General features: G+C 57.1%; 1 protein-coding gene across 12 annotated transcripts in view; it reads right to left on the reverse strand.

Moving 5' to 3' along the window:
• Nucleotides 1-383: 383 nt before the first annotated feature.
• Nucleotides 384-12,949, reverse strand: part of AFAP1L2 (actin filament associated protein 1 like 2) — a 37,643-nt gene continuing 25,077 nt past the window's right edge. For 2 of the 12 annotated variants that reach the window (XM_047072725.1, XM_047072722.1), the window contains 12 exons: nt 12,796-12,885; nt 11,085-11,169; nt 10,439-10,543; nt 7,988-8,199; nt 6,248-6,393; nt 5,544-5,655; nt 4,678-4,914; nt 4,421-4,580; nt 4,007-4,162; nt 1,522-1,703; nt 1,273-1,395; nt 384-410 (listed from right to left, as the gene is read on the reverse strand). In XM_047072725.1, the coding sequence (XP_046928681.1) occupies nt 384-410; nt 1,273-1,395; nt 1,522-1,703; nt 4,007-4,162; nt 4,421-4,580; nt 4,678-4,914; nt 5,544-5,655; nt 6,248-6,393; nt 7,988-8,199; nt 10,439-10,543; nt 11,085-11,169; nt 12,796-12,885 (1,635 nt within the window). Of the gene's footprint in view, nt 411-1,272; nt 1,396-1,509; nt 1,704-4,006; nt 4,163-4,420; nt 4,596-4,677; nt 4,915-5,543; nt 5,656-6,247; nt 6,394-7,987; nt 8,200-10,438; nt 10,544-11,084; nt 11,170-12,795; nt 12,886-12,949 lie in introns of all 12 variants that reach the window. The other 10 variants (XM_047072723.1, XM_047072719.1, XM_047072724.1 and 7 more) reach the window with 5 other exon arrangements.

The raw sequence follows: 12,949 nt of genomic DNA on the forward strand, positions 1-12,949 counted from the left end.
CGGTCACCAAAGCCACACGACCAGTGGGTCAGGGTCCTGCTACCTTGATTTCTTTCCCACCAAAGTCCCACCATCAGAAGCTTTTCGCTACTTACAAAGCTTGATACAGCAGTTGATGAAAACTTCAAAGAAGAAACACAGAATACACCTGAATACAACAACGGATTGTTTCCACTCAGTAGACTTAGGTCTCCAGAGAAGCCCTCTTTTTGTTGTTATATATTATTTTCTTTGGCTCTGAAGACGGACAGAGCCTCCTCTTAGTCAGTGTTCTCCACCTGTAGTACCATAGTCCTTTTTCCTTCTGAACAAAGACTTTAATGAAGCAGGATTGTCTCCAAGGTCCACGATGGCAGGAAAAGTCTTTAGATGAAACTCGTTTCCTAACTTGTTCCTTTCTTCTCCCATTCCTAGGGTGGCAAATACCAGCACCACCACCCGCCCCCCCGCCAAAGAAGAGAGTTAGTTAACATTGTTCTGTGTATATGGAGGTTGCTACAGGGGGTAAGAAGTATTTTTTTTGAAGCTTAGAGGCATTGGAGACGGTAATTGTTGTCTGTTCACAGTTTGGGGCACACGTTAAGAGATTCGGAGACTGTGGCACAGCAGAGCATGCTGGGAGTGAGGGAGCAGAGCCTCACATGCTCATGTGGATTTAGGAGTTAGTCATCGGTGCACGTGCCCCCGAATCTCTCTGGCAGGTAATCAGGACAGAAATAAGGAACTGAGTTTGCCACCAACAAAGGCAGCTCGGGGCATGGTCTTTCGTAGGCGGAAGAGACTGCTAACACTTTAGCCCTCAGGGAGAAACCCAGCAAGGGCACTCTGTCCTTGCTTACACCTTACCAAGCCCTTGGCCACCAGCTGGCTGGGGGGCTTTAGGCAAATCCTATCACCTGTCCCTTCAGTAGGCCTTTAAGAATCACTGACTTTCTGACTTGGAAACTCGCCCGTCACAGCTTGTCTCTGAACTCAGGCTATCACCCTGGAATCTACTGGGTAACCAACGGGTGGACAGTTGCAGGATCAAGGGTCCTCGGGCTGTGACCGGTAAGAACGTTTGGACCAAGTGCCCGCGCCTTTCTGGTTGCTCAGGGCCGAAGACGGAGCCAAAGGCACAAGGAAGCCTCAGCCCCTGTGTGAGAGCCGAGCGCTCAGAGCTGGCGCCCAAAGCGGGGACGTGCTACCCTAGGCAGACGAGGGACCCCGCCTTAGTGACAGTTCTGCCGTCCACGGTGGCCCCGCAGGAGGCTGGGTGTGACCGCCGCTTACCTTCGCTTTCTGGAGGACGGTGCCTTTGCCCGTGACCATGACCGAAAGAGGCCTGTTCTTGAGCGCGGTGGCAGAGTTGACCGGGGTGCAGTCTGGGGCAGGGGTGGGGGTGGCAGCCTTGGGCTGTGGTGGCGAGAGGAGAGCGAGGCCTGAGCCAAGGGCGGGGCACGTGACCCGCCTCCCCCAGCCCCGGCCCCGGAGGTCGTGCAGGCGGCCAAGAGGAACCCTGCCGCTCACCCGGGGGCTCACGTTCTCCAGGTGGGTGGTGTCCACAGTGGTGCCCAGCGTCACGGGCCCGGCCTCCGCCTTCTTCAGGTTGTCCTTCACCTCCACGATGTTGAGCTCGAGGTCCACACGCCTGCTCTCCTCGACCCTGCACTCCTCGTCGATTTCCTTCAGCTTCTGCTCCAGGCTGGCCAGGACTCCCTTGTCTGCAGAGAATTTATCCGGCTTCAGGGGACAGAACCCCGGTGGAGACAGAACCCCGGTGGATGTGGCCCACATTTCTGGCTCCACCACTCAGGGTCGGAGCCTGCGTGAGCATTCCGCAGAGGCTGGGGAAAGCTCTGGGGGGCAGAGAGCTCTGCCTTCATAACAGGGCATAAGTCAGAGGCCAAGGTCCCTTCTGGTAGGTTCTTAGCAGGTATCAAAACTGAGGGCCCCTATTGTCATAGCAACTGCCCAGGGAGGGAGAGAGCAGCTTTATTACTGACTCTCGGAGGATGCCTGTGCTGTTCCCACCTGCCCCACGCAGTCCCCTCAATCCTGCTGGCACTCAGGGCTTCTCTAAGCCGAACGGAGTGGTGGTCCTCAGCCCTGCTACTTTCTCAATCCTGTTTTATTGTCACCCTAGAGTTCTCAGATTGGTGCGGTAGCACCAAGAAATGCTGGCCTAGGAGCTCACCGCCAGGGGGAACAACGGTGCCATGTGTGTTCAATAGAGAGTCCTGAGCCAGCAGCCACTGGAATAACTTGGCCCTGTTTCCAAGTCTAGGGTAAGTGGCCACCTGTCAGCCCTTGTCAGAGGACAAGCAGTCACAGGGCCCACTGTTGAAGGAAAAATTCACAGGGAAAAAGCTGACAAAATGTTAAAGATGTTTTTGGAACCGGAGTCCTTGTTAGCAGTCAGTATCGCTACTTTGAGAATTACTTTCTTCAGGTCTGTGACTTACTAGCCTAAGATCTTCAGGGCTTACTTGCCAGGAGAATACAGTAAAAGTTTTCTCCTACCCAGAAAATCCCCCTAGAAGAGAAAGGGCGGGGGATCCCCGGTTCTGCACCCCCAGCCCGGCTTGCTCTCCAGGTTTACAAGGACTGTGGCCGGTGTGCCTCTGGTCACGCTTGTTAGCGCATGTCCCAGCTCCGTAGGAAAGCCAGCTACTGTCTCCTTACCCCTGTGCGCTGGCAGCCAAGACCACTGGACCTTTGAAACCAGTAGTGCCAATTGATAGATTAGGGGCTGCCTAGGGATGGGAGGGTTGGGGGGAGATAGGGAGTGACTGCTAATGAGTGTGGGTGGTAAAAATGTACAGATCTGTACAGATACTAAAAATCACTGACTTGTACACTGTAAATGGGTCCACTGTATGATCTGTGAATTGTAGCTCAGTAACGCTATTCTAGAACAAAGACAGTGGATGACTTTGGTGGAGGAGGGTCATGGGGGCACAATCACATGCTAAGCTTCCCGGGAGTCTCTGGGTTTGTCCCCAGACCTGCGCAGACCAGTTGTGTTGGTTGGTGCAAGTCTGCAATTTAAATAGCAGATAAGCACAAATGTGGACTCTATGAAAATGACGTAAGTGCTTCGGAAAGGTCCTATAAAAGGCAAGTTTCTAGGAAATGACTGCTGACTGGTGGGAGGAGGATCTAGAAAATCATCTACAAGGAGATTTCCTGGCAAGTGTCTTAAGTGTGTGTTCACTGTAAGGAAACGAAGTCTGGGGCGCCTGGGTTGGCTAAGCGTCTGACTCCGGCTCAGGTAACGATCTCACGGTCTCTGAGTTCACGCCCCACGTCGGGTTCCGCCCGCTCAGCCCAGCGCCTGCTTCCCAATCCTCTGTCTCCCTCCCCTGCTCGCCGGCTCTTTCTCTCAAAAAATGGAATAAAGAACTAAAGAGATCAAGCCTGGACATGATGGATGCCGCGGTGCAGGTGTGGTTAACACAGGAAAGGCGACCCGGGACTCCCGTTGGCTGGCCTACACCTCAGCCAGAGGCTTTGGCACTCCATTACAAGAGGGAACTTTTTTTAATGGCTATTCCTGAGAGCGAGACAGAGCACAAGCAGGGAGGGGCAGAGAGAGAGGGAGACACAGAACCCGAAACAGGCTCCAGGCCCTGAGCTGTCAGCACAGAGTCTGACACGGGGCTTGAACTCAAAAACTGTGAGATCATGACATAGAGCCGGTCACTTAACTGACCAACCTGGGCACCCCAAGACAGAATGTGCTTTCAGTGAAAATAAAACATGGCGGCCTAAATATGTAGTTTTTAGAGATTTCCTCCTCCCACCGGTTTTTTTCCACTACCTCCTGGTCCTGTTGACGGCAGATCAGAGGGTCTCTGTACAGCATAGCAACATTTCAGACAGGATGGGGGAAGGACCTGGCAGGGGAGCACCCACCTGCACCAAACACCGATGCGGCGAAGGCTCACGGGCCCGCAGGCCCGGTGCACAGATCCAGATTCTTCCCCCGGGAAGCCCACACCCCTCCACCTGGGAGGCCCCTTACCTGTGCATTTTAACAGGGTCTCTCTCAGCTCCCGTTTCTCTTTCCGGAGCTGAGCCAGGTGCCCCCGGATTTCTTCCTTCTTCTTCTCGAGCCTCTCCTTCTCCTCTGTGTACCGCTTCACCTCGGCTTCTGTCCTATTCTTGCCCAGTTTGATCTCTACAGACCCACAGAGGAGAACCCCCAGGTCAGCCAGGCTGGGACACAAGAGCCAGCCCAACCCACTGTGCAGGCTCAGACACAACCCGGCCTGGCAGGGACAGACAAGAAAGTTGGGCCCACGCTTTCTTTGCTGTGTGACTTTGGGCAAGTGCCTTCACCTCTCTGAACCTCTGCTTCCTCGTCTGAAAGGGAAGGAACTGGACTAACTTCTGCAAGCCCCTTCCAGAACATTCCATGCTAATCTAGCACAGGCACCTGCAGTGGTCACCCTCAGCTTGTCCTTCACAGGCGGGCTGGCCCCCGCTGGGGGGACGGCCGTAGTGTCGGGGCAGCTCGATGGGAAGGAGATCTTCTGCTGTTCGGTCTGGATTTTGACTGTCGTGAGTCTCCCGGAAGGCTCTTCAGACTCCGGACTCTCCTGCCACGTCTGCTTTGGGAGAAGGCGAACGCGGCTCAGCCGGCCCAGGGGCCGCGAAGGCGAGGCCGGCCCACCTGCTAGAGGACAGCCTTACCTGCAGCTTGGGGTTCTCTGGAGGCTCTCCGAGGGGCTCATCTGGGGCAGGGCCCGGGTCTGCAGGGAGAGCCTCGGCTGGGGGGTCCAGGTGGGATGGCAGTGGGGAGTGGGCCCGGGTCTGTGCACTGCTCGGGCTGTGCAGAAAGGACTTGACAGGTGTGAGGTCCAGGTATACTCGGTCCGGCGGGGGCTCGCTCAGAGCGTCTGTCACAGGGGCGGCTTCGAGCGTTTCCACCTGCAGAGGAGAGACAGGTGGCTTTCACCACGGCCTCTGCTCCCCGGGCTGTGGAGGGGGCACCGGACCCGCCTCCTGTCCCTGCCCCGCGCTGAGGTCACAGAGACCAGCCTCCTGGGGAAGTTTCCACTGAGCTGGACTTACAAGGCCAGGGTTTGAGCCCTGGATTTGCCGTTCAGGAGGTGGGAGACCCAGGACATAGTACTTACTGCTCCAAAATCTCCTTTCTGTAGAGAAAGGGACTAGCGGTGCCTCTGACCAGGCGGTTAGGATTCAGTGAGAGAATCCGCAGAAGCCCTTAGCACGGCACAGAGTTCAATGCCCAGGAACTGGAACCTGCTGTCACTATGACTATTCACCATCAGTGTGGGCCTCAGTGGTTAATGGTGTCGCTGCTCCCGATCCCGACGCCACACCTCCCACCCCTCATACCGACCGGCGTGGTTGACCAGCTATGTTCGCCGGACCAGTCCCCAAGCCAGGTACGCTGCACAAAAGATGGCCTTATTGCACTAGGTTCCTGCACACTGCAGGTGACTGGGAACCTGCCAGTCTCAGGGACAACCTGCCGATCTCTGGCACTGAGGCTTGGTGGGAGGAGGAGGGGAGAGCCCAGCCTGTGTCCTTACCATGGCCGTCAGCTCCGACACTTCCACGTCGTCATACAGCATCTCCTGGCGGTCCTGGCTGGGCAGGCCATCGATGTAAGTGTTTGGCTCTGAGAACTTCCTCTGCATCAGTCTGGAAGAGCCGGCAAGGTACGGCAAGGGGAAGATCAGGGCAGGGTGGCCCAAAGCCACCCGTCTCAAAGGACCTACGACAGCAGCCCAGGCCAGCTACGCCCCCCTCTCGGTACCCAGGAAAACGGATCCCGTTGCAGCGGCTGGGCCGGCTCCCGCCAGAGCCACCTCGGCATCCTGACCCGGGACCGCTTCTCCCTGAGCCCAGTCTGCTTGTCTGGAAAGCAGAAGAACGAACCCTGCTTATTGCGGAGCGAGCCTATCCCAGCAGGGGAGCCAGGACGAAGTGCTGAATCCACAACAAGGAAAGGGGACGGTCAGGAGAGGCTCCGACTCTGCCCCGAGGAGCTGGAGAGCGTCCATCCAGGCCAAGGGCACGTGGCTGCCCCCGGCCCAAGGCCTGGCTCCGCTCCTAGCTCTCAGCTGCTCCCGGGGCCCGGGGCTTCCTGCTGCCGGACAGAACGGGGCTGACCCTGAGTCCTCAGCTGCCGCCCTGCCCGGCGGAACGGGCCACCGGAGGCCAGTCTGGGCCCCAGTCTTGAAGCGTGGCTGGGAATGGGAAAGCGTGAAGCAGAAGGCCCCTTAATACTCACAGCAGAGAGGTTTTGGCCGCACTCACGATACAGGACACCCTGTCGGCATCCACGTAGTCGTAGGTGAATTCCTCCGGGTCTGTCTTGGAGCCTGACTCAGAGAGCAGGAGGCCTAGCCAGTGGCCCATTTCCTCGGAAGACTTGGCCTGGGGGGAGGCCGAGAGGCACGTGAGCAGCGCTGGAGTGTGTCGTCCGGTGCCCAGCCCTCCCGGCCCCGAGGCCCCGGCCGGGCAGGGCCCCGGAGAGAGAGCCTGGGGCCATGCTCCCTCACTGCCACTAGCTTCTCTCATCCCGGTGAGTCCAAATAACATTTCCTGCCACTGGGGATAATGCCACCTCAGTGACGCCGTGGACACTTGTCCCGAGTATCAGATGTGATTCACACACGTGTATTTCTAGAAGGCCAAGGAGCCCGGAGAGAACGATTAACACCATATGCATTTGAGGTCGACACCTCTATTTTATCAACGGTTTGTCAACCTAATCCACACATACAAGACTGAATCCCTAAGACATAACAAAATTCGAATTTCATTTCCAGTTTTACTACAGTCTTCCAAGAAAGGTTCTCTTAAATACCTTTCTTTATACCAGGTCAGCTGGCTCTAATAAATAACTAAATAAATCCCGGTGAAGTTGGAGCCTGTTGTTTGTTTGTTTTTTTTTCCCCCAGGGGACAATGCATTCTAATCAAATATGTACACTGGGTATCTTTTAAAATGCCAACATTGCTTCTTGCCTTCCCCTTCTGTCCTTCCCTGACCCAGCAGCTGGAGGGGGCATCTCGAAATCCGAATCTGAGCCCGCCACCCTCCCCTGAACCCTTTTGTTCAGGGCCTCCCTTTGTATGCCAGTGGTTGTACCTCTGAGGGTCAACCCTCCCTCCCTCCCAGCCTCCCAACCCTGGCCTCCCCCCCACATGCAGGCTTCTGCACACATCACAGCACCCCCCACCACGGCTTTCCAGCAACTGTAAGTAATCCACTGGGTAATTCGTTGAATAACACCCCAGTCTCCCGCTAGAATCCAAGTTCTGTGACAGCCTGTCTTGTTCACGATATAACCGTACTGAGTAGATAGATACCCGTCAACAGGACAGACGGGTGGATACAGACACGCTTGTCCCTGGGAAACAACCGGCGGAGCTTTTAGCCACCAGAGGGCAGTATTGGAGCACAATCTGGATGAAGACCCCGGCGTAAAGGACTAGGTGACCAGGGGTGAACCACGGGATGTTTCTTTGCGTGTTAAGAAGTCTGGCTCGGACCTGCCCCTGCTCAGTGCAAGGCATGAGGTCACCTCTTATTTTTGTAAATGTAACAGCACATCACACAGAGGGTGGGGAGTGGGAGAAAAGGTATCACAAACCTCATTCTTGCCCCAGATAAGCCCTAACAATCGTCCCCTCTATGCACGGGGCCCCATCTGGTGATACACAAACCAAACCCACTGTGAATCCCCAGAAGGTTTTTCAAGCAGCTCAGGGAGTTATAAATAGTCCTCCTGCCCTCAGGGCAGGAAGTAACTCATTGTCCCTTTCCTATAACACAACCACTCTGAGGTCAGAAAGGGAGTAGACAATTTTTTTTTTTTTTTTTTTAAGCGCAAAGAAGTAAAATGCAAGGGAGTAAAAATAACGCAGGGCTAGGCTGCATCTCCGAACAGGGTGACGGTCCGCAGAGCGCAGCAAACAGCCCGGAGCCCCGCGCCCCGTCGCCCGCCCCCGCGGGCCAGTGGTACCTCGAGCTTGGCCAGCTCCTCGCCGTGGTGCAGGATGCGGAAGGAGTAGAGGTGGTCGGGGCTCGGGTCTGGGACCACCTCACAGCCCAGCAGGCTGACGGGCTGCTGGGCCACCTTGCTCCGGTTCCGGTCCAGGTAGAAGTGCAGGTGACTGTCCCTGACGGAGCACCAGCGGGACTTCCACTGGCTGTTGACCAGCACGTTCAGGTAGCCTGCCGGAGGGGACAAGGGTGTCCGTAGCTGCCACCACCTCTGGGCCTCCTAGAAGCTCCCCCAGAATCTCAGTTCCAAGACCTGTCGCGCTTCGCAATAGGTCTGTCCCGAGGGCAGCGAGCCGTGTCGTTGACTAGAGCAGGCGGGTGGTGCGGGTGTACAGGACGAGGCCCCCTCACCCTCCTACCCGCACTGGCAGCCGCCCTCCTCACCGCCTCTGGTCACTTAGGCCACGCGCAGGAAGGTCCCCGGCCAGGGCCGCCTCGCTGCAGGTGCCGTCACGCGCTGACCTCCACAGCCCTAGTTCCGTCACCATCCCCGACGGACAACCTTTCCATCACTGGGCCTCGGCTGCCAAGTCCTCCTCCCTTCTGCCGGCGCCCTCTCATCCTCCCCAGTGCGGCTGGCCTTGCTGGGCCCTGCCCCGGTCCTGCACTCCCTGCGAGGCCTTCCTTCAGAACCCCTGGATCCCAGAGCAGTGAAACCTGTTTCCGCGTCAGCCTCCCCAAGCGGACCCTGGGCTTCTCAAGGGCACGAACTCTGCCACCTTCACCTCCAGCGCCCAGGGCGCGTGCCCTGAGGCCTCCCCACCAGGGAGCCCCTCTCTCCGTGGGCCAGCAGAGGCGGCCAGCGCTGGGGTGCATCGGTCATGCAATCCTTTATTGTTCTCAAATGGTTGCAAGTATTGGGTTCCGCTTCCCGAGGACACGCCTTCCCCCTGCCTTCCACTTGGACATATACGGAGCTGACACCATGGGCCAAGCACGGCCTTGTCCCCGGGGCTACAGAGATGAGTAAAATCCAGTCCTCAGGACCCCCTGCACAGCCCGTGGACCTCTCTCTGGGCTGCTCACCTTCCCAGAGGGACCGGCTTACGAAGCGGATGCCTCCTCCATTCTAGAGGATTGGAAGCTGTTCTGAGCCCTAACTGGGCTGAACTAAGCCACGCAGCAGGTCACGGAGCCTGGCCGCCTTCCGGCCCACCCAGTGCGGGGCATACAGTGGGGATCATGAGTCCCTCAAGGCCACGCGGACATAGCCACAAGGACACCTGCAAAGTAGAGGAATCCAAGGCCAAGCCCTAGGAATTCTGGCTCTTCCAGGCGGTGCCCCCACTTGTCTATCACAGTTCTCTGGACCACAGAGAACTCTGGGCCAAGAGAGCAGGGAGCCCAGATGCCACATCTTGAGGAAGAGAACAGCTATGTGCTTGCTCTGGCCCCCTTCCCTAGCCACAGGGGACAGGGACATGCTTCCCTGCTGAAGGGACTTCCAGCAATAATCCAGTCACATCTCCCAGTGGCTCAGTGACACCAGGCTTTTGTGCCAAACACTGTGCCCCCTGAGGCTGCAGGGGCTGGCAGAGCTGGGCCACTACCCGGTGCCCTGGCCAGAGAAACAATGAGGCTCCAAAGGTGAGGGCCCCTCTGCTGATTTCCTGCCCCACCCGTCTACTCCGCCAGCCTCAAAAACCACAACTCAATTGGGACTCAGGAAAGGAGCCCAGGGCTGGGACATGGGTTCCAGGAGGAAGAAGAAAAGGCCTAAAGGTGGATCATAATGGCCTTCAGGCTCCGGAGTGATCGCAAGGAGTCCCAGGTTGGGAGCCAGGACAGAGGCTCACCCAGGATGTTTTCTGGGAAAGGCCTCAGTTTCCTCAAGGCTGAGAGGGGAGGAGAGATGACGTCTATGAGCCTAGCAGCACCCATAACATCCTCTGTATCCTTCTGTCTCTCCCTTAATGGGGTCTCACTGTCCCCATCTCAGAATCCTTGCTCGTGCCCAAGGATGCCACCTCACCCTGTTTAGCTCCTGCCCGACCTTCAGGGCTCGGGCCTGATCTTGGAGTGGGAGAGGTTCTTTCCCTGAGTCCTTATAGCTATGACAAGGACACAGCGTGTGGTTTAGGGGTACGAAGCCACCATCACTCCTGCGCCGTGAGTCGTCAGGGCTGTGTCCTCCCCCTGCCCGGTCCCCTTCCCCTAGCCCTGCTTGCCACGCTCCTTCAATACTGATCAAATAAAAAGAGCACCGGGGAGACAGCAATCAATTACCAGCACTTCTGCAAAGGACCCAGCACTGCAGCAAAGACAGAGTGTGGTCAGGCATAAGGAACGGCCTGCAGCAAAGGTAAACAGAAGCCAGGAGCGACAGGTTCGCCATCGCCCAGAAACGTTTAAAGCAAGACCGAAAATCTCTGCCTGTGCCGTGACAGCGGCCTTCGGCTACGGTTCTTACTGGATGTCTCGAGGGACCTGTCCGGAGGCTCCAGCGAGGTAGACTTCTTCCGGCCCAGATTCATTAGGTTGCTCAGTTTGAGGCCAGTAGAACATTTCTTCTTGACTGTCAAGATGAGAGAGAAACCCATCAGCACGGCACACAGCCCACCGAGGCGTCCCGATGAAAGACAGAAAGAAGACCAGACCCGTTCCCACTCCCTCTGCCCCTCCCTGCGTTCGGGCACACACGTGTTTGCACGCACACGCGCGCCTGCCCCCCCAAACCAGGATGCACGGCCCAAAGTCAGGTGCCCCTAGAATCGCACATTCACGAGGGGCCCCCCCAGCTCCTCTCACAGAACATGTCAGCCCTCGAGAATCTCCGCGGACTCTTGGCTCAGAGAGATTGGGTCCGGGGTTAGCAAACGAGAAGAGATACAAGAATATTCTAACCCCAGCAAATTCATAAAACGTGACCTCAACGAGGTCATCTCTCTCTTTTTCCCGGATTTTTCAGCTGTGTTATTTCCAGGCAGTGTATAAGTTGGAGGCACGTTGGCAGCAGCTGTCCAAACCCGTTAGGGTTGAGCCACACAGCCACGTCTCACGGCGTGGGGTCCCATCCCCCCTCCCAGGCCTCAGCTGAGGGCTACAAGCATTGGTACCATCTTTGGCCTCTGGGACCTCAGGGTGGCCATCTACGGAGCTCCCATATTCCGGGGCCGACCCGTACTTCTCCGTTACATCTGGCTGTGGAAAAGAGGAAGACAGGTGAGCCATCTTGTCTGGGAACGGTTACCTCAGGGATCACGGTTTAAGGGAAACTAATAGATAGCTTTTGGGTGTCACCTAGAGGTTCCTGTGGAGTCTGGGTCACCGATGGGACACTGGCCACACTTCCCTTGGGCCTTCTGGGGGACATGCCTTCACCTTCCCTTTCGCTGCCCCATCCCAGAGACCGTCCTCTACTTCAAGGCCACCACACATTCAAGTTTACAAGTTCTCAAAATGCTATTCGACCTGATGCAACAGCGGCCCCGTAGCCAGCGTGAAGGGCAGGTGGCCAGCTCTGGGGCCTCAGAGTTGACGTCCCAGCCGAAGCCTGCTGTCAGGCTAGGAACTATCCAGACAGGAGCGTGAGCGAGGCTTTTAAGAGCTAACTGTGCGGGGGCGCCCGGGTGCCTCAGTCCGTTGAGCGTCCGACTTCGGCTCAGGTCATGATCTCGTGGTTCGTGAGTTCAAGCCCCACGTCGGGCCCCGTGCTGACAGTGTGGAGCCTGCTTGGGATTCTCTCTCTCTCTCCCCCTCTCTGCTCTTCCCCTGCTCACTCTCTCACTCTCAAAAAAACTAAAAAAAAAAAAAAAGAAGGGACTGTGCCACTAACACATCACTAACCCATCAGGCTTCAGGGAAGGGCCAGCTTGCCTGCACAAGTTCAGACCACGATTTGAACCCTGGCTGGAACGCTCTCCATCCAGGCCTGGTGCTTGACTTACAAGCCTCTCTGGGCCCTGCGGTGCACGTGTTTCAAGAGGGATAACATCCCCATCTACAGCCCTGGGGCTGCTAGGGGACTAGAGACTTTCCAGAAGGGTGTGCTGGCCGCCGCTGCTGTTAGAATGTGAAGCACTCAGAATATTCCAACCAAGCTTCTCCCAGAGAACCACTTCCTCCAGACCCCTGGGTAACAAGCTGAGGGTCTCCCAACCAAGGGGACTGGCCTCAGGCGGTGGCTCGAGGACTGACATGCGTGACCGGGTTACTCCATGAGGAATGGCCGGTGCCTTCCCGATGAACAGAGCGCCTCCTCCCTACTCGAGCCATCCGCGTACCCTCTGCCCTCTCCCCTGCCGGGGCAGGGCCGCCCAGGGTGAGACCCACCGATGCCGCTCTGGGCACACCCGGGCTCCAGGGCACCTACCTGCAGATTCTTGGGGACACGGAATGGGAAGCCTCAGGCGACGGCCCTCCCCTCGGCCAGCACTTGGCCCTTAAACTGGGGCCCCACAGCTCCGTGCGAATGAGCAACAGAGCCCCTCTGGCTGGAATCAACCCAGGACGGTTCTCCCAGCCCGGAAGCTCTACTGAAAGTAAGTGCAAAACAAGGGCCTCATACCACGAATTTCCCTGATTTAGAATGGAGGGCACGCTGACCTTTGTTCCAATCGGCTTCCTGCGCCCAAGCAAGAAAACATTTCGGGTTTGTATCAACTTCCTCAGTTTTCCTGCCAACCTGGGAGCCACTGCCCTTATCCCAGCATCGTACGTTTCCCACTTATGGGGCTGAGGTGCGAAAGCAAAGGTCTGTTTCATGCTTGTAACGTTCACGGAGGAGAAACAGGACGGCACTCTCCTCCAGGCAGGACAGAGGCTTACTTTCGGGCCGCTCAGGCGCTGGGCGTCTGGGGTGTACTGATTTCCCTCGGGCGCTCCTTCTGCAGGCAGGCCACTCACCTCCTGGATGACCTGAAGGAAGAGAAAGCCGTCAGCGGAGTCGCCTGCTGGCCGGTACTCACAGCCAGACGGCAGC

The sequence above is a fragment of the Lynx rufus genome, unplaced genomic scaffold (assembly GCF_022079265.1).
Source record: "Lynx rufus isolate CCGP_SWC_20201006 ecotype Redwood Valley unplaced genomic scaffold, mLynRuf1.p SCAF_11, whole genome shotgun sequence".
Classification (NCBI taxonomy): Eukaryota; Metazoa; Chordata; class Mammalia; order Carnivora; family Felidae; genus Lynx; species Lynx rufus.